Source organism: Perissodus microlepis, chromosome 4, assembly GCF_051167445.1.
Source record: "Perissodus microlepis isolate ML-2025 ecotype Zambia chromosome 4, ASM5116744v1, whole genome shotgun sequence".
Lineage (NCBI taxonomy): Eukaryota > Metazoa > Chordata > Actinopteri > Cichliformes > Cichlidae > Perissodus > Perissodus microlepis.
In genome coordinates this window covers 12344758-12370700 of record NC_140464.1, presented here as the reverse complement: position 1 = coordinate 12370700, position 25943 = coordinate 12344758, and the positions used below count along the sequence as shown (strand labels likewise).

At 39.8% G+C, this 25943-nt stretch overlaps 2 protein-coding genes across 2 annotated transcripts; one reads left to right on the top strand and one right to left on the bottom strand.

The window, feature by feature from the left end:
- Nucleotides 1-10547: 10547 nt before the first annotated feature.
- Nucleotides 10548-15614, bottom strand: LOC146388463 (uncharacterized). The gene is made up of 4 exons (XM_084924844.1): nucleotides 13059-15614; nucleotides 12604-12938; nucleotides 12149-12507; nucleotides 10548-10908 (listed from the first exon to the last, which is right to left on the bottom strand). Exons 1-4 carry the CDS (start codon nucleotides 13416-13418, stop codon nucleotides 10637-10639), a joined length of 1326 nt encoding a protein of 441 aa, XP_084780970.1. The 5' UTR covers nucleotides 13419-15614; the 3' UTR covers nucleotides 10548-10636.
- A 7788-nt stretch (nucleotides 15615-23402) lies between these two features.
- On the top strand, nucleotides 23403-25943 carry LOC146388462 (RING finger protein 222). The gene has a single exon (XM_084925791.1). It carries the CDS (start codon nucleotides 23505-23507, stop codon nucleotides 24123-24125), a length of 621 nt encoding a protein of 206 aa, XP_084781917.1. The 5' UTR covers nucleotides 23403-23504; the 3' UTR covers nucleotides 24126-25943.

The window sequence follows — 25943 nt, the reverse complement described above, 5'->3', positions numbered from 1 at the left end:
TTATCCTTCCTATTATTAGTTTCAATACGTTAAAAATAAAGTCTAATGTAATTTTGTCTTTATTTATTTTATTTTTGTACTTCTTATATTTATATCTATTCGGTGGGGTCTGTTTCCAACCTTTTTAAACTACTTTAAACTATTTTGATCTCTAGTTTTCACTTAATAAGGGTTTTATTAGTCACTGCACTGTAGTGTGACCTGATGCTGATTTTACTATTAGAGTATCTTCTGAGAATTGTACTTCCTGTGGTTTTCTGTTCAAAACGGTTTTACATACTCCTGTATCACATAACATCTGCACTGGTTTGCTATTAACATATACTGTCAGCGTAAGTTTGCCTTTTACTTCAGACACTAATTGATAGACATTAAATACTTCTGCATCACTTTTATCATTTTCATTTGGCTTTTTCTCATTTAGTCATTCATTTGAATATTGCCGTTTGTCTGTTTTATGTCTGCAATCTCTGGCGAAACGCCCTTCCTTGCCACAATTCCAGCACGTATTATCTCTTTCTTCACTTCTTTCGCGTAAGTCTGTCTGTCCTACATATCTCTGGCCCTTTCCTCTAAATCCTCCTCTTCCTCTGCCTCTATTTCCTCTCCTCTGTCCCTGTCTGTTACCTCTAAATCCTCCTGAGAATGCAATAAACCCTGTTTCTGGATCTAATGTGAAAGTACCTGTGCTTGCAGTTTTTTTTTTTTCTTTATTACACGGAGAGCGTGCTCGGTCAGTCCTAAAGCTTTTATTTTGAAAATCCTTTCGGCGGATTAGTCCTAAAAAAACCTTTTATTTTACAAATCCGTACAGTGGATTAGACTCATTAAATCCGTTCGGTGGATTACCTTATGGGGACCTGATATGTTTAATATGCTGCTGAGAGTATAGCCCAGAAGAAGCGTATAGTATAGCTTTTATTTTGGAAAGAGCCATTTCTCTGTAATAAACTCTCTTTTCCAAAGATGAGTGATTTCTCGATCAGATAGATTTATTTATTTTTATTATTTTGTTGTTTCAGCAACATTAAATTTAAAAACTGTACTTTTGAGTTAATATATAGTTATAATTTTAATAAATGACAAATTAAAAAGGCATGAACATTTTTTTTGTATCGAAAAAATATCGAACCGTGACACCAAAGTATCGAACCGAACCGTGAATTTTGTATATCGTTGCACCCCTAATGATTAAATATGTGATTAATCCATGAGAAAAGAAATCTGCCACCACACTTGAAAAGCGCTATATAAATCCAATCCATTATTATTATTATTATTATTATTATTATTATTATTATTATTATTATTAATAATACAAAACGCGTAATGTTTTCTCTGAATGAGGGATGATTCCGTCTTTTTACAGGCAACTCTACCAACTAACCTTATGAATAAAATATAGTTCACTATGGTATCACTAACATCAAAGCACCACCCAGCTCTATAAAAACTCCGTCATGCTAGCTAGCACGCAGTACGAGTTATTGTAACTGACTGTAAAAAGTCAGCACAACGAAAATAAACTCCACCTAAACTTGGTTTATATCTGACCCAGATAGACTGCAGGTCATAACTTCTTACCTGAAGTTCAGTTCACCTGACACTCGGACTGGCGGCTGCCTTGGGTCTCTCCTCCTCCTGCCTCCCCTTTCCCTCATCCACCTGCTGGCCTCCACCACTTACTGAATCTGAGGAAGCTCCGCCATAGCCACCACCAAACAACTGAGTTATTTTTACACACCGACCAGCATCTGGCCAATCCACCACCTTTCATTGTTTATACCGTTACAAAGGAAAACCGAGCAAATGCCCGATGGCCAGTCCAGTATTGGTCGTGCCATCAGTTAACCCTTTGCGTGCCAACTGTGGCACGCGTGCCTAGGGTTGCCGACCCCTGCTTTACATAAGTAAACAAAGAATTACAATAATCCAGACGAGATGAAACAAATGCATGAATGACAATTTTTAATTCGGAGCGCGATACAATGGGACTCAGCGTAGCAATGTTTCTCAAGTGATAAAAACAGGAGCGAACCAGAGATTTTACATGGGCATCCAAAGTCAGAGCTGAGTCAATAGTAACACCAAGGTTCCTGATAGACAGTTTGGCAAATGTAGCAAGTGGACCCAAGTTTTCCATAACACTAGGTACAAAATTTTTAGGAGCACAAACAAGGACTTCATGTCACGGCCGAGGCCGCCTCAAAAGAGAAAGGACTCAAATGCTGGACGCCGAACAGCACGTAAGTAGTTTTAGAGACAACGTTTATTTTCTCAGTTAGTGTTCATAAACAGGAAACTGGAATGTGCGTTTAACAAGTGCAAAATGCCACAACTAAACCAAAAGGGTTTTAAGCAGCCTGGGCTAAGTAAGCAATCTGGTGTTGGTCAGTGGAAACAGCAGTTCCTGTAAATAGAGTACAGACGTTCAGGTATGGTTCAGGAGGAATATGGGCAAGCTGTTCGTTCTGAATTTTCCTTAGCACTGCGTACTTGCCGCGGGTGGTCTGTAGTGGCGTGGAGGAGTGGGTGGTCCGGGTGAGTGGTCCGAAATTCCTGGCGTTGAGGCAGGGAGGCAGGCAGGGAGTTGGGTGAACAGCCCGTGGGACTGTCAGGTGGTCCAGCGTCCGGATTGGAGCTCTTCGGCGGAGATTTGTGTCTGGCAACTTGGTGCGTGGCTGTGAGAGAAACACACAATGAGACAAGGTAGTTTACAAAGCGTGTGCAACATCACAGTGGTGGCCTACACTAACTAGGGTTAGCTGAGAATCTGGCGAAGAGAGGTTGAGTGCGCTGGCCTTATGAGTCCCCGGCTTAATTACCAACAGGTGTGAGCAATCAGCAGAACACTGAGGCCCCTGCATAGCAGTGATACGAAATGTCCTTAAAAGTGCTCAATAAGTGTTGAAGAGGAAGTAAATACAGCAAGAACAATAAAGGCCCCAAAACTGAACCTTGTGGCACACCATAGGCAAGAAAAGTAGAAGAGGAACTGTACTTAGAGGTAGCCACAGAAAAGGATCGTTCATGCAAATAGGATTCAAACTAGTCCAAAGCAGCCCCTGATATACCCACCCAGTGTCTCAGCCTATCTAGCAGAATATGATGGTCCACAGTATCAAAGGCAGAGGTCAGGTCCAACATCAACAGAACGGAGCATTCTCCTGCATCACATCTCATCAAAATGTCGTTGGAGACTCTAAGAAATGTAGTTTCAGTACAGTGAACTCTACGAAAGCCAGATTGGAATTTATCCAGAATGCTGTATTCATCTAGAACAGCTATAAGCTGCTTAGCTACAACCTTTTCTAAAATCTTAGCAATGAACGGTAATTTTGAAATCGGTCTGTAGCTACTGAGAAGAGAAGCATCAAGCTTAGGTTTTTTTTAACAGTGGGTGAATAACAGCATTCTTACAATAAACAGGGACCTGACCAGAAACCAGTGAGGTATTGATGATTGTGAGCACACAGGGACCAATAGACTGAAAGACATTTTTAAACAAAGATCCAGGTAAAATATCCGCCAGTAGCAGCAAGCTCCAGCGCTTGGTGCTTTTTAGACACTGATCTGAAAGATAAATGTTTGTGTTAGAAGCAGCTTTGCGGGATTTGTTTTTAATTTGGTGAAACATAGTGCAAAACTCTTAATTCAGTATTTTTACAGGTTTTAACTGTGTGGTCTTTCTGGAAAATGTAGGCCAACTTGTGAAATGAGAGCATGCACCGTGCTCTTCAGAACTGTCAGCTTTGCTCGTTTCATGGGTCCTCTGTTGATAAAACTGATTGTTTTTTTTAATGGATCTCAATGTTTAGAGACAATAGCGAAGGTACTGACCTGTGTGTCTCTTTATACTGTAAATGTTAAATTCTAAGGCTACACATTCTTTATCTCGCACTAAGTCTGCTTGGCATATGCTATGTATAAAGGCTCTGGACCTTTCCAAAAAGGCGTAGAGGCGACTTTAGCGTGATTAATTTATTACAATGTCAGTTTCTGGGAAGTTTTCAGTTTTCCCTCCTGTGTCTATGGCTGGTGCAAGTTTTTTGTTTATTTGTGAAACTGAGCGTGGTTGTGGACAATTCCGACTGCGCTGTTTGATTTGAGTTTCGTGTTGGATCACTTTCTTTAATTGTTAATTCTTTGCGAGCAGTGAAGAGTCAGACTAGGACTTGCAAGTTTTGCCGTGCCCCAGTGGCCAGTGCGAAGTTGTGCTGCAGATCCCAGCATGAAAGCTGAGGGACCAGCCAGCCGGCAGAAAGGCCAGTTGATGCCTCGACGTGCGTTCAAACCAGCTTTGCCCACACAGAGCGTTTCTGACAGGCTGGCGTTGCTTATGCATAAGAGAGAAGGAACAATACAGCGTGCTTCTCTGCTCCAAGACATCCACGGTCCTGTCTGTCAGCGCTAATTATTCAAACCCTGTTTTAAAGGCGACTCATTTGTTGTCCAAAAACATTTCCTCTAAATTTGCAAAGTTACTGATTTAAAAATATATATTTTCGATTTTTAGCTGGATGTCACACATATGATAGACTCTTGAGCATATTTATATAGCAAAATTCACAATGGTATAACCATGTTAAATATAAGATGCCCAAGTGTGCACCAATGCACTCTAATGCAAGCCTTTAAACTGTAAGCTGATAAGTGCATGAAGTATACCTTTACCTCTATAGCTGAAAAGAGTCTAAATCCATAATTTGTGGATCTGCTGATTTGTTTTTAATGTGGCACTTTTTTTTTCACGAACTGCAGATGATGAAATCCTCTTTATTTGAGAAAGTGTCCCTAAGCTATTGTTGTTCATACTTACTGAGTTCCCTAGCTACTTCTTTACTATGTCAGTAAACTTTTTGAACAAGAAAGGTAAGGTAGATTTAAAGATACATCTTAATTGAAGCAGAGGCAAATAATTGGAATGAATTTTATGTGGCTGTTCATATTAATTCCAACAAAGAGTGAAAATCTAAAAAGCTGCTGCAATCCTTCCTATTTATGATCTGTGTGTGTGTGTGTGTGTGTGTGTACAGGAGAAAGGTGATGGCAGGAGCTTCTTCTTTTTTAATGCATTTTGAATCAACTTTTTTTGTTTTACAAGAAGTGTATTTCATACATTGGAATAAATGTATTCTTTTCTATACTTTATAAGTATGAAACTCTAAAGATTTTAAGTTCATGCACATTGTGTGTGATGGACCGAGCAGTGAAGGAAACTTAGGCACAGGTTAAAGTCCAAAAAAATGTTTTTTTATTTAACCCAAAAAACATAATTGGTTAAATCATGCAAAAAGAATCAAAATCTTGGGCCCATAAAAGAGGTCAAAATAACAGAACTCTACTCAAAGTTGACAACACTACTGATAACTCAAGCAAACTGACCTAACTTAACGAGACAGAGGGGAAACTTAAATAGTGGCTGATCAGCCCACAAAAACAGGAGAAGGGGTAAAACACACAAAACCTAACTAAACCGAACATAATGAACTCCAATTCCCCCCCATGGTCCCGAGTTATGGCATGAACCAATTTGCAGTCTTCCTTTAAAGCTCGCTCCGCCCCTTTTCCAGCTCTTGGCTCCTTAATCAAGGGACTGGAACAGCTGCAACTAAGGTAACTCAGAAAACAAAAGATTAATCATACATAACAGTGTAAACTAAAATGTGCGCGCTTATTTTAGAATGCAGTGTTATGTGGATATGTGAATTAACTCTAAACCAAAACCAGTTATTTATTGTCCTGTAAATTAATTCCTATATTTAAAGAAAGACAAATGTGAATGCAATGTTACTTATAAGCCTCTACACTAACATGGTGGGTATTACCACTGCGTGGCCGTAAGTGCAGCCATCACATTGTGAAACAAGAATCTAAATCTTTGTGAAACAATGATTTCTATAAAAGCATGTTGTTTATGGGGATAATGTGACAAATCTTTTGTGGGCCCTAATAATGATCAATGGTGATTGAAGAGGAAGCTTGAACCCTGGCTCTGGAGATTTTCATGACAAGTGACAGTGCAGACATCTGCTAATGAGAGAACATGTTTTATCATCATAACGACTGAGAATTTAAGCGTCGTTAAAGTGTCACTTCAGCAATGCTGCTGCGAGAAAGAAGTATTGACTCGTGTTTTTTAATAGAAGACTTAAAACACTAAACTCTAATTTCAGGGGTTTATTTTAAGTTTACAGAATATAACATCTGGTATGACAATGAGTTTTACTTCTCACTGTCCGTGTTATGTGTATCGATTTATTATGTATGCTACTTTGCTCTGTGGACTAAAATGTTTCATTGTATTTATGAAATAAACCAGAATTTCAAATATCCGAATCTTTTACTGTTTTTCTGCTTTTGTTCACTCCAAGTTTGACAAAACCCACAGCTCACTAACAATGTGGAGCAATCTCAGTGTATTTAGCTGCTTTTTCCCTAAACACAATTAGTTGACTGAGAGAAATGCCTGTAGTCATCCACTTTGGTCATTGTGAATGTTGAAGGACTTAATCCTGCACTTAATCCAACACTACTGTGTTCTATTTAAATCCAGATTCCTTTTATAGTTTGCAGTGAAATTTGTTAAACCGTTGCTTAATGGGACAGAAGTACAAGTCACTAACACACTGTAGACAAGTTTATTGCTGGACAACACAGCTAGCAGTCTCACACACTCTTTAGATTTTTGAAGTTTTGTGTGTAATGGTTTAGCCTCTCACACCTTACCCTTTTCTCCCCAGCATCACAACAGTATGACTCCCAAAGTACGACTCAGTAAACAAACAAGGACTCTGAAGTCAGAACAGAAAGATACAGTTGGAAGATGAATGATTGCGTTTTTATTATGCTCAGCCTGAAGCGTGTTTCCCCACTTTCACAATGCTAAGGTGTCAAATCCACAACCCCCAACAGATGGTTTGTCACACGCTGGGTTCAAACACTCAAAAAGCAACACAACAGCAGGTTCAAGAAGGGCAAGTCACCCTTTATTTGCACAGCCTCACACACTAAAGATTTTTAAAGTTGTGGTGTACAATGGTATAGCCACAGACGTGACTTCTACTTTTGATAAAGACCACTCCACCTGCATATTTCTTAAGAAATGAAGCGTCTTTATTAAGCTCTTATTTATAAATGTCTACACAATAAGAGACATCGTGTGCTCTGTGACATTATGGTCTTCTACTTCTGCTTCCATTGGTTTGCATTTTAAACTCCCAACCTTTCCGGTTGTTATGAATGGCTTATATTTCTAACATTTTGTGATGTAAAAGTGAACCATGCGGCTATTTTATTTTCTGTATGATGGGATGACTTAAGACACGAGTTATTTAAACAGTTCTAAATGACAGCGTGATGGCCATAGTACTTTATGCGGGTCAAATATGTTAAGGATAATGTTTCTCAATGTAACATTGCAAAGAACTTTTGGATAGGATACATTTTGTAAATAGTTACCTCAGAACCTGTACTGTCAGATCTATGTATGTAAGGTTAAACTTTCCACAGTACATCCACTTAAGTAAGTAACCAAACACACAAAGTCACCCTTACCAATAATCGACTGTTCCTTGAAAAAAGTAGCACAAACAGACAACTGACTCATCAATGATAAGTAGAGCTACCCGAGGCCGAGACTCAAGCAGAAGAAAATTAAAAGTTGTTTTGTTTTTTTTATGGCTCGAAAGATTGAAGAAAAATATGTTTAATAATTCAACAAGAGCCGCACCTTCAACACATGTACATTCAAATTTTGGAACAGGCTCAACATTGCTGTTGTTCAATAGTTTTTATCCACTCTCAAAAGTCATTTTATGGCTTTAATATTTCCAGCTGATAAGGAGACTTATGGCATTTCAAATGTGCGTCCAAATGCTTTAAACATCCGCTTTGTCTGTAACGACAGTATCAAACTGCAGAGCATTGTTTTTACTAAAATTCAGCATTTTGCAGCATTGATTTTTTAACATATATTTCTAGTTAGAGAAATTTAAGAGGCTTATGCCTCAAAACTGTAAATACAAAAAAGTTGCACAAAATAGTTTCCCACCACAGGAAATTTATTTTGAATATCTTCATAGTTTTATTTTTGAAATACACCAATTTTTATATACTGCAGGAAAAACGAAAATAAGTATTATAATGCAAATTTGCAAAAAAAACAGCATATGCATCAAAATAAACTATTTCCAGCAGTGCAATTTGATTTCTAAGCATCCCAGAAACAATACAGTAAGTCATAAAGTCAAACATAACTTTTAAAAACACAAGTATAGGCTGATGAAGCCCTGAAGGTAAAAAACTACATTTCCGTGAAAATGACATCACGTCCGGTTTTGGGCCGGTAATGGCGGACGTGCGATAGTTTGCGCTGATGATCTATTCCAACATAGGAAGTGTTACGAACAGGTGATCGGATCGGTAAAGCCTGTTTCTGGAATAATATGTTTTTGTTGCTACAAGTGGTTTTCATGCAATTTTTGCAAAGCTATATGTGGAAGGAAACCATGACCTAGGGCAAGCTGATGGCATAAGATGAAAGTACAACTCCTCCGGTTTCATATGCAAAAAAAATTATTGCATTAGCTTACGCGGTTGCAGTTCTACCGGGATTTAAAAATAGCTACGCAAATCGGAGCGTGCCCACTCCGACCGGCTTTAAAGGGTTAATAAACTCAGCCGTCTGCTCCTTGCTGTCCAAAATAAAAGAGGACACTGGAGTAAACTCTTGAGCATCTCACACTTCTGTATAATCCATTTTCTGTTTAACGTTTATTCAGCTGTATGAAAACTATAACTTTAATCTTAGCCACACTGATTTACTCAGGAACAAATACAACACTGAAAAAAGCCAAACAATAACATGTTTAAGGTATCTAAGTGACTTTTATATCATGTTTAACCTGAGTAGTGAAAGACAGCGGGGGGTTTGAAAACGATTTGCAGGGAGTTCGCTGTTCTCACCGGCTCTAGTGAGCCTTGAACCCCAGCTAGCTATCGAGTTGGAGGGTAACAGACGTCTCCGAAAATGTCGGAGCGCTTTTGAAAATATGTGATGTCTTGATAAACCGAGCAGATATTTACATTCTCGCCTGAAAATGTGTTAAGTCTATTTTCTGACTCAGAAAGAATAATAAGAGTAATATTAAAACTAAGTAGCTGCTGCCATTGCTGGAAACTGAAATTGGCTGGGCCATGCTATGAATTCTAGGATAGGCTGGGCCGCGCTAGGATACACCAAACCCATCCTTCAAATCTGGAGAAACGAAGGATGCATTTGTTGGCCGCATTTGTAGGAGTCTACGAATTTGGACAGCCTTCATTGCGCTGCTGTAACGTAATCGGCCTACAAACGCGGCCTCCGAAAGATGCAGCCCCTAAATTTGGAAATTGGGCTTTGAAACTTGATGTCACGGGAGGTGGGCCACGCCCCCTTCCGCCATGACAGTAGGCCAGACACAGGATACAGCTTCAGCTATGGTTTATACGTGTTGTGTTGTCGGTTGCAACGTTAGATCACACGATCGTGAAGGCAAGAAGCTGGATAATGGGCTCTCTTTTCATCGTTTTCCATCCTGGAGGCAACGTGAGGGATCCCATGTATCCGATTTTACTAAACAAAGATGTCAGGCTTGGATTGCAGCGGTGAGACGAGCGGATATCGAGTGCTCTGCAATCCCCAGCTTTTTGTTGGTTTGCTCGCCGCATTTTCTTTCCGGTGAGTTCTAAATTAATTCATATCCCTATTAAAAGGCTTTTAGTGTTATTTGCAATGCGCTGAGGTCAAAGATAATGAGATAAAACATGCTAATGTGTGATGCTGCAGAACCACGTCATGTCCACTGAGTAGCTTATGATTTGGCATTATTGCAGGCAAACCAGCATATGAAATGGATGTAACAATTCCAGACTGGGCACCAACACTGCACATGGGCCTCTAAAAACATACTAAATTTCTATCATTGTACACTAATCCGCACATAACTTCGATATGAATCACACACCTGTCATTGGAATATTGGTGTACATTTACCTTATGTGTATGCACTAATTTTATCTTACAGGCTTTCGTTATGCAGCTGCAGAGTCTGAAGGTGTGCCCCGTGCAGAAGTGATCGATGAAGATCTGACAGGAGACCAACAACAAAATCACAATGTCATGGAGGCAGTGGACAGCAAGTTGTGTTGGACAAGTGGAGGTTGAGGAACCAGCTGCAAATGTGGACAGTGGTGATCGGACAGACAGCGTCACAGAAGCTAAAGGGCAGACGAAGTATTGTGTGAGCAATAAACAGGGCAGAGCAGAAATAAACACGACACTGCTTGATAAGATTGTTAAGGTTTGCTGTGTTTTGGTGAATATGTGCCCCAGTGTGGTTGTCAAACCAGGGCCAAATGAAACTTGCTCTTGTTGAGTATTCATAAAGCTGTTGTGTTGCATGTGTAGTTCATTGTAAATAATTGTACTTTGTGTGAAGTAGTTTCAATAAAACAGAAAAGAATAGCATATTTGTTTGTTTGTTTTTTATTCTTGATCTGTTCACATGTACTTAGCAAGTACATAAAAATGAAATGCAAACTATTTACATGGCAACACACAGCTGGCATCAATCTTGAACCACAAAATGAAACATTACAGGCTATTTAGAGCAGCACGTTGTTTGGAGAAGTATTTCCCAACAAGTTCAGGAAGGCACACTTTAAGAAAGAAATCTTGTGCTTGCTTTAAACGTGGTTCCCAGAAATCCACATCAGGGAGGATGCGTATCACAGCAAGGTCTCTCTGTGTCCACACAACGAGGTCACAGTGGTTGGCGCCGGTAACAAAGATTTGTGTTTGTAACTGACAGTAGTATGGGTTGGGCCTGCACAATAAATAATAAAATTTATTGTCATTGCGATATCAGCCTGTGTGATGGGCCCATCGCAAAAGACGGCGTAAACTGCGATAATTGGGTACCTTAAAATGTTTACACACGTGCTTTAAAGAATTTACCAATCAAAGAAACCCCTTTACACATTTGAGCAGTTGAATAGAGCCCTTCACGGCATTAACCAATCAAATGGATTAGAGGCCCGCCTCCTACGTAGGTGGGGAGCGAACAACGCTGCAGCAACGAGTCAGAGTTGTAATGGCTGAGAGCGAGGTGCATGACGAGAACGCTACTAACTATGAACTCGTGGCTAAAAAAAAAAAAGGTACCTGGCTTATTTGGAGGTACTTTGGATTTGATAAAGACGACGTTCTCCAAACACAGGTGCTCTGCAAAACTTGCCAAACACTCGTGGCAACCACCAGAGGAAACACGACTAATCTCCACCATCATCTTCAATACAACCACAGATAACTGTTTGAAGAGTTCCAGAAAGACAAGGCTAGCCAAACAAAGGTTGCTAATGTTAAGACAAAGAGCACCGCAGTCCAACAGCCGTGTCTGCATCCGAGTTTTTCAAGTGGAACTCCTTATGAGAAAACGTCGTAGCGGTACAAAGAAATAACAGAGGACATCACACATTTTTTGGCTAAAGACATGATGCCTATAAATACAGTTAGCAGAGAGGGCTTCACCAGTCTGATACATAAAGTGGACCGGAGATACAGCATCCCCTCACAAAACTACTTTTCCCATGTCGCCATTCCACAAATGTACGAAACATGCCGCAAGACCGTCATGTTTGAACTGAGCCACGCTGAAAACTACGCAAGCACTACAGTAAAGTTTCCTCTCCAGTTTTGACTTACATCATAACTACTAGGTGAGTGGTAAAATGATGAACAACTGCATTGAGATAATTTGCAGTATAATTTAAGTTATGTTTACTTAAAACTAATTATAGAGACCGGGAAGGATGTCTTTCAGAATTCAAACCTCAGAAAAATTTTTTATGGGGGCAATGTTTCAATGTTAAAGTGCACTTTGTTGTTACACTGCTAATACAGCAGCTTTCTTTAAATAAAACTGTTGCAGTAAAACGGAAATTATGTATTCGTTTGGGGTTTTTTTTGCTATTTATTTTATCGCAAGTCATATCGTTATCGCAATATTGATCACAGTTATCGCACATCGCAGGTTTTCCTAATATCGTGCAGCCCTAGTATGGCTGCGCCCGCTTCAACTGAAGACCATTAGCAGCTACACCCAACCAAGTTTAAAAGGACACTTTATCTCCAGACACCCCTTACCACAACAGTCACATATTGTGAGTCCGTCTGGAGATGCTCCAACTTCCGGAAAATGGGTGTTCACACAGAAACCACATAAACGAACCTGCAGATTGCGGTGATGCAATGCCATTATCTCGTTGTAGGCCTTTCTTGCGTCCTCTTCATGCTCGACACCCCACCTTGTTTGCACAGTAGAAAAGGTCCTTTCTGGGTAACACACACGATTCACAACACTATGGGCCGGAGTGTCCAAACTTGTAGCCAAACAGCATGCATAGCCGAAGCTGTGATTCTCCCTGCACGGCAGCGAAACCATGCAGGGGTCATGTGCTGCGATCTAGTCTGTGCTTCAATTTCTTCCGCCTGCGCCTCTGTAACAGTTGCTGCCGTAAGAAACTTTAGAAAGTGCACCTGAAGATCTTTATTGCGATCGCCTCCTTTTGCCTCTCAATGCAGAGGGTGTGTTTATGATTTCATCAAGACCAAGTTTTTGGGCAGCTGCTGAGGAGAAGTCAATGTTATGTGCAACATCGGGCTGTATCTTGGTCATATTTCCGGGCAATACCCAATATGCAGGCTCGTCTGTTACAGTTCTGGTGCCTCTGATACGCACTGTAGCCTCGACTTTAAACAAAAGAGCAGCGACATGGGTGCAGGTCTCTGCAACTCCGGCCATGCATGTGCAGTGAGCAGCCTCAACCCTCCCATTGGTGCTCACAATGACCCATGGCTGTAATGCAGTTTCATTCAGTCGTTGTGAGTGCAGTACCTGAAACACACAAAAGCCACTTTTAATAAAAGGTCTGTAATTAACCAAGGCTAATATAGATTAGCAAAAAACTGTAACAAGGAAGTTGTTTAGAGGGTTATCAAGTTCAAACCGACTTACCTTTGTCTTAACGACAACATACTCGCAGCGTGGAGGCTTAAAGATGGACAAATCTTGCACCCAGCCGTTTGTGAATTGGATGTGGGCCTCCAGGGATTTATAATTCTTAAACTGGTTCGCTGTGTATGCGCTGACTCCACAGACAAGGTATGCGAAGATATCAGGATAGGACAACGGCGGCATATGGGTCCACATTACCGATGCACGCAATTTTTTCAAAGTACCGTCTCTTGGCGTCTGGGCGCAATCGGTCGCGATACAGCCCTTTGTCTTTTGCGCTGATTTTGAGCATGGTTCTGGCAGTCCCAAATCCAACACTCCAACACTGTGCGCTTCTTTTGCTTTTTGGCCTACTGACATGGCGCCGCGATCCCACAATGCACTGCGGCGTGACGTCAACTCCAAAGCCCTATCCGGTCGTTAAGTCTGACATCACTAGCCGTGTCCTCGCCTAAACTCCGCTGCAGGTCCATATATCAAACGATCACTACAGGGAGTGCAGAATTATTAGGCAAATGAGTATTTTGTCCACATCATCCTCTTCATGCATGTTGTCTTACTCCAAGCTGTATAGGCTCGAAAGCCTACTACCAATTAAGCATATTAGGTGATGTGCATCTCTGTAATGAGAAGGGGTGTGGTCTAATGACATCAACACCGTATATCAGGTATGCATAATTATTAGGCAACGTCCTTTCCTTTGGCAAAATGGGTCAAAAGAAGGACTTGACAGGCTCAGAAAAGTCAAAAATAGTGAGATATCTTGCAGAGGGATGCAGCAGTCTCAAAATTGCAAAGCTTCTGAAGCGTGATCATCGACCAATCAAGCGTTTCATTCAAAATAGTCAACAGGGTCGCAAGAAGCGTGTGGAAAAACCAAGGCGCAAAATAACTGCCCATGAACTGAGAAAAGTCAAGCTGCCAACATGCCACTTGCCACCAGTTTGGCCATATTTCAGAGCTGCAACATCACTGGAGTGCCCAAGAGCACAAGGTGTGCAATACTCAGAGACATGGCCAAGGTAAGAAATGCTGAAAGACGACCACCACTGAACAAGACACACAAGCTGAAACGTCAAGACTGGGCCAAGAAATATCTCAAGACTGATTTTTCTAAGGTTTTATGGACTGATGAAATGAGAGTGAGTCTTGATGGGCCAGATGGATGGGCCCGTGGCTGGATTGGTAAAGGGCAGAGAGCTCCAGTCCGACTCAGACGCCAGCAAGGTGGAGGTGGAGTACTGGTTTGGCCTGGTATCATCAAAGATGAGCTTGTGGGGCCTTTTCGGGTTGAGGATGGAGTCAAGCTCAACTCCCAGTCCTACTGCCAGTTTCTGGAAGACACCTTCTTCAAGCAGTGGTACAGGAAGAAGTCTGCATCCTTCAAGAAAAACATGATTTTCATGCAGGACAATGCTCCATCACACGCGTCCAAGTACTCCACAGCGTGGCTGGCAAGAAAGGGTATAAAAGAAGAAAAACTAATGACATGGCCTCCTTGTTCACCTGATCTGAACCCCATTGAGAACCTGTGGTCCATCATCAAATGTGAGATTTACAAGGAGGGAAAACAGTACACCTCTCTGAACAGTGTCTGGGAGGCTGTGGTTGCTGCTGCACGCAATGTTGATGATGAACAGATCAAAACACTGACAGAATCCATGGATGGCAGGCTTTTGAGTGTCCTTGCAAAGAAAGGTGGCTATATTGGTCGCTGATTTGTTTTTGAATGTCAGAAATGTATATTTGTGAATGTAAAATTTGTGAATTTTTACCAGTGAAACCAATATAACATTGGTTTCACTGGTAAAAATAAATAATTGAAATGGGTATATATTTGTTTTTTGTTAAGTTGCCTAATAATTATGCACGTAATAGTCACCTGCACACACAGATATCCCCCTAAAATAGCTAAAACTAAAAACAAACGAAAAACTACTTCCAAAAACATTCAGCTTTGATATTAATGGGTTTTTTGGGTTCATTGAGAACATGGTTGTTGTTCAATAATAAAATTATTCCTCAAAAATACAACTTGCCTAATAATTCTGCACTCCCAGTAGTCAATTTCGGGTCACTTTTGCCGGTCCAAGCCCGGGTAAAGGAGCAGGGTTGGAATTGTGACATTAAAAAAAACAATAATTGCTAAAAGAAATTTAATTTGTAGTGCTAAATAAACTCTAAATGCATTTAGGACGTTTTTTACTCACTTTATGTCTCTTCCACGATGTTATTTCTCTCTCCAACAACATAGGTTGCAATTAGATTAGCATGACCAATCATGCAAATTAGGCGATGACGTCATTTAGCGGCTTCTAGCGACTTTTAGGACAACCAATAGCGATTTTCCTTACTGAGGAGTTGGCAACACTGCAGGGGAGCTGGAGAGGTACCTTTCATGTCCATTCACTGGAGGTGTGGATCTATTGCATGGTGTTCCTCACATCAAGAAGCTCTTGATCAAAATCAATACAGCTCTTCCTGCATCTGGAGCTTGTGAATGACTTCTCAGTCATGCAGGATTCCTGTTCACTGCTAAACAGTTACAGCTTCACAGAAAGAACCTTGAGAGCAAACTGCTGCTGAAGCTTAACCATCACCTCACCGAGTGAAGAAAGGGCACATTTTTGCTAAATATGCAGAAAAAAATGCACACTTATACAATTTATGGTAAACTGAGCTGCCTTGTATGTACATATGTTGAAGATGCCTCGTTCTGTTTTCTCTGAAGCCGCTGTGCCATTTGGAGCAAAAATGAATCTAAAGTTTACAGCATATCTTGTCACTGGAAATTGTTTGCACTGTTTATATATTTATATTATTTACTGTAGGTATTGGTGAAAAAAGCCTGTTTGAAAAATGTTGTGAAAATCTGAAATCTTGAAATTAGAATTGTTGTGCCTTATTTTGTGGATCTTTTTACATATATTCCTTTTGAAAATACTAAAATTTGTATATTTATTTATTTTGTTTGCCTGATAGCATTTATTTATAAAATAAATCGGACATTTCAAACAGTTACTCGCTACTTGAGTAGTCTTTTCACCAAGTGCTTTTTTACTCTTACTCGAGTAACTTTTTTGATGACTACTTTTCACTTTTACTTGAGTAATAATATTTTAAAGTAATGCTACTCTTACTTGAGTACAATTTTTGGATACTCGACCCACCTCTGGTCATAGCCCCTCTAGGAGTTCGGAGTTAAGAGGTCAAGAGTTAATGTTTCCATTTTAACACCTCCAGATTTGACATAGAAACACTAATTTTTAACACTCGGTTTTAACTACTATCATTTTACACCTCAGAGTTACATTAAAAGGATGTGACTCTACTTAGAGTAAAATTAACTCTACTTTTGCAAGAAGACTACTAACACCAATACATTTAACACTTTTGAATTTGCTGTGTACTAATTTTGTTAACCAGTAACTTTCCTTGCATAGTTTTTGCAAACAACCTGACAAAAACAACATGATAATCGAATAAAAACGATTGCGCAAAAACTATGATGAAATATCTTGATGCTTTTATCATTGAACAATGAAAATGAAAATATTCTTGAGAGAATAGATCCAGTCAGAGCTAATTAAGTTTTGGAGAAAGGCAGGACAAGTTTGAAAGTGATCCAATTAAGTGCAAACAAAACTTTATATTTTAGTCAACTGATTCAACTTTAGTTTTAGTCTGCTATAATAATATGGTAATAATTTGACTAAAACTAGAGTAAGTATGAAATAATTTAGATGCCTAAATTATGACTAAAGCTATATGTTTTAGTCAAAAGACTGTGATTAAACTAGATATTATTTCAACATGTTTCATTTATTTCTTCTTTTTTGAGAGGGGGGTGGGGGGGTGGAGGTAAGACCACACTCAAAAAAGTCAACTAAGGCAGTTGTTTGATTAATTCAATAGACATGTATCTATTTAGCATGAACATATTGAGTTTAGGTTTTTAAATCATTATCAGTTGTTGGTTTAACATAAAATAACAAAGTTTAATGAACTAGATTTGCATTCTTCAGTTCAATTAAACGTAATTATTTTAAATCAACAACTCTAAAACCGATGCCTAGTGCGCATGCTCAAACTTCCCAGAAGTGAAGAGGCGGGAACGTGGAGAAAGTTATATGTGTTCAGTGAACTGCCGTTTCCCTCTGCGGAATCTTCCACAATACAGGTAAGTAATAAATAACCGTAAATATCTTAGTCAAACGAAGTTGTTCCGTCCGTTAATTGTTTAACAATGTTTTTAATTCCAAATGTGTAAGTTGCCATTAGACAGCGGGAGTGGAGCAAATACAGTGAAAATCGGGTATTATATTTATATTATTATTAGCATTTCCATTTCATTGTTTTTCATTTTTTTTTGTTACCCGTTTTTGCAGTTAGTCTTATAGTGTTTTTAGCGGTTATTGATATGTTTAATTCAATATTTAACACGTTTGTAATTCACTTTCAAAGTAAATGAAGTTAGCTAAAGCTAGTATGGTTGTCTCATTGAACTTTTACCTAGCTCTGTTAGCATTCACTTTGGTTTTAAATGACAGTTATTGCAAGACATGGTCTTTCTTCACTTTTTTTAAATTATCATTTGCATTTCTTCTTTCTTTCTCTCTCCTTTTTTTAAAGCATTCGGCCTCTCGCAGTAATGTAAGTTAAACTGTAGCGTGCGCGAGTTGCTAAATATTAGCTGTGTCCAAATTCAGGGGCTGCATCCTTCGAATTGACTTGAACGCTAGTGCATGGGAAAAAGAGCATGAACACGAGGTCAGAGGAAAAGGCAATGGCGGATAGTTATGAAAATTGCCTGTCGGACCTTTACCACAACTACCAGCATCTTTATTACATAGTGTGAAACACTGCTATTACATTTGGCAACAGATTGGATATTTATCTGTGAATTTTATATTGCAAGAGGTATTTATATGTATTGGTATTTTTTTTATACATTTGCAACAAAGTAAAAAAAAATCCACTGTGGAATTTTTATAAAATAATTTTGTCTGTTTTCTTTATCATAGTAACACCACAAAGAAAGCTGACCCCTTTTTCTGATTGTTTGTGCCTCCTCTTTAATACATGGTAAGTTTTTACCATCATATATTTTTTATGATAGTTTTATGATTTAATCAAAGTGAAAAAAGGTGCCAATAAAACCATCCTTAAAACTGCTTCGCTTTTTTTCTTTCAGTGACTTGTATGTGGCAGTGCAAGCGTTGTTCCATCAGGGAGAGTAGTAGGTACAAATTATTGAAACACTATACAGGGCTCGACGTCCCGGGGCTAGCGATTTTTCCAGTCGGGCTACCAAAATCTATCTCTGCCCTGCCCGTCGGCCTATCGTAGGAAGGAAAAATATATGTCTATGCTTTTGCATTCTTTCGGAAATGTAGCTAGGTAATTATGTCATTGGCATCGGTGAGCCACTGTCAATATGTGACATATTGAAATCACGTTTGAATTTGCGCTTGTTTTTTGCTTTCACTTTGCAATCGCGCGAACTGTGTATAGAGAGCGACAGCACTGATTGGTGAGTGACGATAATTTGCGCACCAATTCCTCTGACATCATCTTATCAATCGTTAGCTTACTATGCAAACATGACAAGTGAAATCTCCCGCAGCAAGCTTAAACATGATCGCGCAGAGAATCGCTGAGCGTTATGTGAGTGCGTGTGTAAAAGCAGCAGGATATATATTTTAGTTCTGCTGAGCCAAATAAGACAGGTCAGGGTGAAGAAGTGACAGCCAAAGAAAAGCTTACCACAAAACAGAAAAGTTATGACAAATCAGACTATAAGGCAAAAAGAAAGTGCAGCTTTATGGTTTCATGGACAAAAGAATTTCTGTGGCTGCAATATGACGAGCTAAATAATAACCAGTGGTGCACATAAGTGGTCCACAGGTGCGCATTCGCTGTCAAAATAAAAAACGCGCACAAGATAAGAAGTTGCAACGCGTGTTTGCGTACATAAGATTTTCTGGAGCTTTTCACCAGGGTGCAGAGGAGGGGTGGGCACGCTACACGGATTCCAAAAGACCATCAGGGTGTACACCTCACCCCTGGCGTCGTTGCCCACCTCTCAATTTTAAATACACGTAGACATTGAGGGCTAGCAGGAGGGACTATGCGCTTACCTGCTGCTCTCTGGCAGGTAGCTCCATGCCCTCCTGGGTTTTAAATGCACCTTAGAACACACATGCATCAACACTACAATGAGCGGGTGGAGGGAGGTTTGGAGTCTTCTCTCACCCCCGTTCTCTGCCGCCTGCTGGAGCGGGGGGGCTAGAAGGAGGAGTTGGCCGTCCGACTGCGGTCTGGAGTGTGGGGCCTCCCTGCTGCTGCGGAGTCGGAGCGGTCTGCCTCTCCCCACCGCAGGGAAAAGGGTAACACCACCTGGGTCTGGGTGCAGTTCCCCCCTCCAGGGGCAAGGGTACCTAGACCCGGTTCGTAGAGTACGCTTGGGGAGTGTGATCGTGTGTACAGCGTCTCTTTATGTTTGTCTCCACGTTGGTTGAGTGTGGAGTAAGTGCATATGAGAGCATGAGGGTGGGAATGGATGTTTGTATCTGTGTGTGCCTGTATGTCTGTGTCTATATGTCAGGTTGGGTATCAGACGCCACCTCTCTGGGGACATCTCAGGCCCTCAAAGGTTTGGAGGCCTATCTCCCCCCACCACCACTTCCCCTGCCAGTGGCGGACTCCCTCAGACATCGGTGCGTTGGTGGTTCTTTGTGTCTGGGGATGGGCGTCCAGGTACACACCGGCTCACTCCTTGGCGGCCGCTTATCGGGGCCTGGAGCCTGGGGCTCGCTCGGGCCACTTCGGAGGTGGGGTGCCCCCGGCCTCTCGGCCTGGGGCTCGGTCACTCAGGCACAGCTGGCTGCCGGCGGAGCTCACGGGCGCGTCACTGCAACCCCCCCTGGCTTCTGCTCCGCGGCTGCTGAGTGAGCCCTCATCTGGGTCTCTCCTCAGCTCTTTCTGGGACAGTGGCGCGGCTGCCCCTCTGTTGGTCTTCCTTGGTCTCTTGTGTTCTGGGGGCCTCTGGATGTCTGGAGTTTTGATCTCCTCCATACCTGCTTCATGCCCGGGAGGACGGGGCAGTGGCTCCCCACACCCTCTAGCAGATCATTACATGAAGGAACCTTTTAAAAAAAACAAGCGCGTCCATGCTCACAGGTGTACACACGGGTGATCACACCCACAAACTACACCCTTTTTGGCTCCTACCTCAAAGCACACTGTGTTCTGTTGATCTTATGTGCTGCACAATAATGTTTAATATTTAGTATTTACTGTCATATTCCCATATATCATTGTGATGTTGTTTATTCTATTACTCTTGTTCTCTTCTGCTTGTTTTCTTTTTTCTTTCTCAACAGGTGATCCAGGTGATCGATAGATGCATTTTTTTTTTCTGCCCATTCTGTTGGTTTTTGTTTTTTGCCCTTGTCCCTCTTCTCAGCTGTTTCTCTTTCCCTCTTTCTTTCTCCCCTTCTTTCCCCCAGTCAAGTCTGTCCCGTATTCAGCAAGTGAAAATAAAATAAACAATAAAAGGTGAATCAAATGGACCATTACGGCAAGGCTGGGATGGTCAATTTGGTAAAGTAAATCCGTTGGGCATCTTTCTTTGCCTTTAGACAATAATTCTGATGGCAAAAGAGCCAAACGGGACAGGCAAAAAAAAAAAAAAAAGATTTTCTGGAGGAGGACAGACATTTGTTTAGAACTCTTAAAGATGTCGAAGAAGCAAGCTCCTTTAAGCAATTACTTTGGTTTTCCTCCACCTCCAAAGAAATGTCAGAACTTCTTATCTGGTGCGCGTCTTTTATTTTGACAGCAAATGTGCACATGCGGACCACTTATGTGCACCCGTGTAAATAACATAATGTGTTGTTGGTTTTCCCTCGATTTCTGAGTCGACAAGCGCCTTTGTTACTGGGACCAGTAATTTTAAGAAAGGCCCCCATTAGAAATGCATTATTGCTCAGTCTGCAATATCTTTCCCAGAACAAACACCAATTGCAAATAACATACTAAAAATAAATCTGAAAAATCTGTTTAGAACAGCGTACTATGTTGCAAAGAGTGAACTACCACTGGCACAATTTAGCAGTCTTTGCAAACGTCAAAAAGCAAATGGCCTAGATCTTGGTTCCACTTGCCTCTTACTTGTGACTTCAGTGGAAATTTCAAATTCAGGATCTGACACAGACTGATTCATGTTCTACACAGACAGCACTGATGTCTGCATGGTCTTCTAAAAGCAGCTTTAGTCAGCTTAGATGTGAAGTGAGTGAAATATACAGTTGAGTTTTTAATCAATGTATTTGTTCTCTATTGCAGATTGACAAGGAGTTTCTGCGAATCACCACAAAGCCTCTGCTATCTACTTTCTTTGCCGAGCTTGACCAATACGTGCCACGCTTAATGGAAATCTTTCTGAGCAAAGGAGGGACTCCTGGAAAGAAAATAAGAGGTCTCATGCTTGCCATCTCCAAGGTTTGTATTAGGATTGAGTAGACTAACCTAAAGAATAATTATGCAAGTTAACTGATTACCCTAGCTTTAAGAAACCTTTAAGAGAACCTTTAAGTCCTCCAGAAGATACTTTTAAATCTTGATGGACAAAAGCTTCAAAGGCACAGTTTCTGAAAAACAAGCTTATGGGGTGAGAGCACTTGAAAATGACTGATAGGTCTTGAATGGTTCATTGGTGCAATGGTGATTTCCAATATATAATGTTAATATTTGAGTTGTTTATATTTTTTTCTTTCATTTAAAAAATATTTTAAGTTTTTGGATTCTCTCTGTTGGGCAATTCACCTTTTATACAGCACTGCAGATGATTTTTGTTTATCCTTATATAGATGGCTCAAAATGGATCAGAAGTACTGACAGAAGTACTGTTCTGTTAATTATTTTTCATTTAATTTTGAGTTTGTAGTATAGGTACTAATTCACACATACCATAATGCTGTCATGTGTTGAATGAAGATATCATTGGAGTGCTTTAGTGCTCCCCTCTTTTTTTCTTTTTTTTTTTCTCCTTTGTAGAACAAAGTTACCATTTTACAGAAACTGCATTGAGGGGTTTTCCCAAAGAAATGTTCATTGTTGTTTTTAGCTGCACTGTTACTATGTTGTGTTTATGTGTCAAGGGCCTGTAAAGTTTAAGACCACTGCCACCTGTTAAGTTCACTGTATTATTGTGTCCATTTTTCTTGCTAGCATGTTTTAAAACACAGCAAAACTATATTGCTAGCTGTGGAGGACTGCAACCAAAATTAAAAAATAAATACAGAAATATAAAAATTGGTCAAACTAATAATTATTACATTGAGATACACCAAACAAATATAGATTTTCATTTCAAGTAATTAATTGCATTTGAAAAAAAATTGTCATCTGTCATTTAATTTGATGTTAAGCCTTCTGTTTCTATTTTAGTTTTACTTCCTAAATTTTTTTTAATCCCTATATTTTATTTTATTTTTACCTATGGATTTTTTGTTGTTGTTGTATTGCCCCCAAATTATTTCTAATTATTTTTTTTTTCCAAATTCACACAATAGTAATTTTATTTTGTCACATGTTTTAACTTGCCAAGTGGTAGATGTATTATACTCTTTTAGTTTAATTTCTTAAAATACAGTTGCTATATTGAGCAAATTTTGCATCTGTTTTTAGTTGTGGAAGCTTTGGTTCCAACATATTACCTATGTAAATAAGTATTCTAACGTTTTACCTTTTGAAGTGGCATAATGCTTGCAGGTGTACAAAAATGGTAAGCTTTTATATTGTCCACTAAATCCAGTTAATAAAGTTAATGTTATCATAATCTGATTGTGACTTTTTTTGTAAAGTAGTGGGTTTCTAAATGTGTAACAAATGTAAACAAATCTAATTGAAATAATTCGATTGAAATGAGTGAAATCATCAACCCCCATATTGGTTTATTAAGCAAGACTTGCAGTAATTGCCTTGATTAACAAAGTAGTTGTTGAAACAACAAGATTTAATTGTTTTCCTAAACTTTTTAACTTGTGTAGAATGAATTAAAACAAATTTCACTCTACATACTTACATTGATTTCAAGTGATTTATTTAAGTATACTATGTTGATCCAACGTAATCTGATTACATTAAACCACCAAATGCTAAATGTGTTGGTTTGACATGATTGAAAATGGTTTATTGTACTTGGTTAAATTGTGTGCAAAAAGGGTGCCATGATTAAATTGTGTTCATCCAACAACAGATTTTTTTTGAGTGCATTCAATGATTACTGCCACCCTGTGCCACACGTTTATGCACGCCTCTGCTCCACCCACAGTTAAAAGTAAGAGAGTTGTATCGAAGAGAAAGAACTTGGAGCTTTCCCTCAACGGGTAAACAAAGTCTATCTTTTCATGCTCTCTGTATTAAGTTCACACTGGAAGTATGGCACTCTATAAGGACGAAAGCCAGGACGACGGACCAGAATGCCCGGTATGTTACGAGTATCTTTCTGGGACCGAACGAACTTTAAGCTGCGGACATGTTTTCTGCCACGATTGTCTCGTCAAAACGCTGGTGACCATCAACAGCGATGGAAATATCAGAAACACGATCGTTTGCCCGATCTGCCGACATCTTACATTCATCGAAAAACAAAATGAAGCGCTGAACTCACTCGAAGCCGATAATGAACCGAAAGAGCGGCAGACCCTGAAGGTGCCTCTCCCTTTGCCGGTGGGACAGCAGCAGAGCGCACGGCGCGCCTCAGGAGACAGTTTACGGAGTGAAGTTTACTGTATCACTCGCTGCTTTAGAGGCTTTTCTCAGCGAACTCGCCGACAGAAACGGATCAGCCCCTGCCAAAAGGGATCCCAGATATTCATCATAAGCGCCCAAGGGCGACCCATGACTGAAGGAGATGCGCCCGGTGTTGTAATATCTGTGGCTCGCCCCCAGCGCAGGCTTAGGATTTGCACGACAACGGGATGGTTGTTCTGCCTGCTGTCTTTGTTTGTTTTACTCGCAGTGACAGCTTCGGTTTTTCCCTGGATTGTACTGATGTAGCCCAGCGATCCGCATGCCTCGGTCAAAGAATTGAGTAATTTACTGACATTTAAAGAAAGACACGCGATTGGCTGTATTCAGTGTCCAGAATTACTGAAAATGGAGTGATGTGCTTTAGTTGGAGTGAGGATTTTTAAGATGTTATCAGTTTCCTTCCTTGATTCTTTGGAAAAGTTTATACACGTGACTTGTCCTTTACTGAGAATCGCCAAGCAAGTGTTTATCTTAGGAAGCCTCAAACAGTAAAACCTTTTGTTCTGCAATCTTGTCTGACGTGTTCAACCAGCTGGAGAACCACATATCACAGCCCATAGATGGTAAATCCAATAAAAGTGGACACAGTAACGTCATTGAACTGTTAAAAAGCTGAAGAAAACAATCACTTTGCTGTTAGAGCTGCTAACTTTAGTTGTGTTACCCTGTTTGTTGTTCAACACCCTGTTTCCAAGCAGCAGCAAATACCTTTGTGCGCAAAGCCAAGCTGCACATTCAACCCCGATCTCAGGATTGTTTAGTTTGTCTGCATTTGTCCAAAAAAGAAAGTCGAAATGGTACATTTAATATAAACTTGACCTTGGTTTATTTATTTTTGCAGACAAAATGAGATGATAGAACTTAAAAAACACACATACTTGCAAATGATATATTAAAAATATACACTAAGTTTAACATTAAACGTTTGAGCAAACTGTTAAAACACTTGTATATGGCAGTGCAGGTGGAGCCTCATGACAAATGCAAAGACTCATTTTGACAATGTGCTGTGCAGTTATCACCACCATACTGGGAAACCCGTACACTCCTAGTTTCTGTCAGTCTCTGGGTTGGTTGTCTTGCTGAGCCAGTCCTACAAGTTACAACCTGCAGAGGGTTCTTCCTTTCAGATATATTTGTCTTCATAATGGTAATATTAAAAAGTATTAGGTTATCTTTTAGATAATATACCCTGTTACTGGATTCCATATTGATAGATGGCCCCACAATGAGAATACATTTGTGATGATACAAGAGCACAAGAGAAATAGCCTCGAATTATTGACAGCAAAAAGTGAACATGTTCATACTGTGTGTGTTTTTAGACATAGAATATTTATATAAATTAAACCATTTGAGAGGAGAACTGTCTATATGTGTCTTTTTCTCTTTAATTATCAAAGATTATCAAAGTGAAACTGCAGCATCTGTTATATGATTATTGTAGAAACATCTTTGAATGTTCTGAGCTACAATATCGGCTAATGACACAAGTAAACATGCAATCAGTCTAACAACACAGGCTGATAACTATATTTATTTACATTACGTATGGCTAGGAAATTTTTTTTTATGTATTTCTCTCTCTGCTTTTACTGCAAGGGGTCGAAGGTCATTGAACCTGAAGCACTTGATACAAACTTAAGAAAGAAAATCATTAAACCTTAAGTCAGTCCAGTCAATCATCAAACGGATACAACACAGTTACTTCTCAGTGCGACTAACAAAACACACAATATAAAGCACTGCCATTCTCAGACCTTTCAGATGTAAGTTGAACATATTAGCTCGTCAGGAAAAACATTATGGGGCTTTCTTTCCTCCTCAGTAACAGATGGAGGTACAAACATTTTAATTGAAATAGGATTCTACATGCTTTGCTGGTATGAAGTGGGTATATTAGAGAGAAACAATGTACACTGTACTCAAGTATTGAAAAGCTTTGATACCTTATTTTGAGATATATACATTTTGCTGTGTGAATGTAGCTAAGCCACAGATCAGTATATAAACTAGATCCAGCTGCAATATATACTGAATATGCTGTCCATCATAAAATATATT

Bases quoted from the DNA above. Each gene is read 5' to 3' on its own strand.
- LOC146388462 (XM_084925791.1), top strand. From the start codon at position 23,505: ATGGCACTCTATAAGGACGAAAGCCAGGACGACGGACCAGAATGCCCG.
- LOC146388463 (XM_084924844.1), bottom strand. From the start codon at position 13,418: ATGTCAGTAGGCCAAAAAGCAAAAGAAGCGCACAGTGTTGGAGTGTTG. The intron at 12,508-12,603 runs GCGATCGCAATA...AAGCACAGACTA, and splicing joins GCATTGAGAGGCAAAAGGAG to GATCGCAGCACATGACCCCT. The intron at 10,909-12,148 runs GTTGGGTGTAGC...ATCACACAGGCT, and splicing joins AAAGTGTCCTTTTAAACTTG to GATATCGCAATGACAATAAA.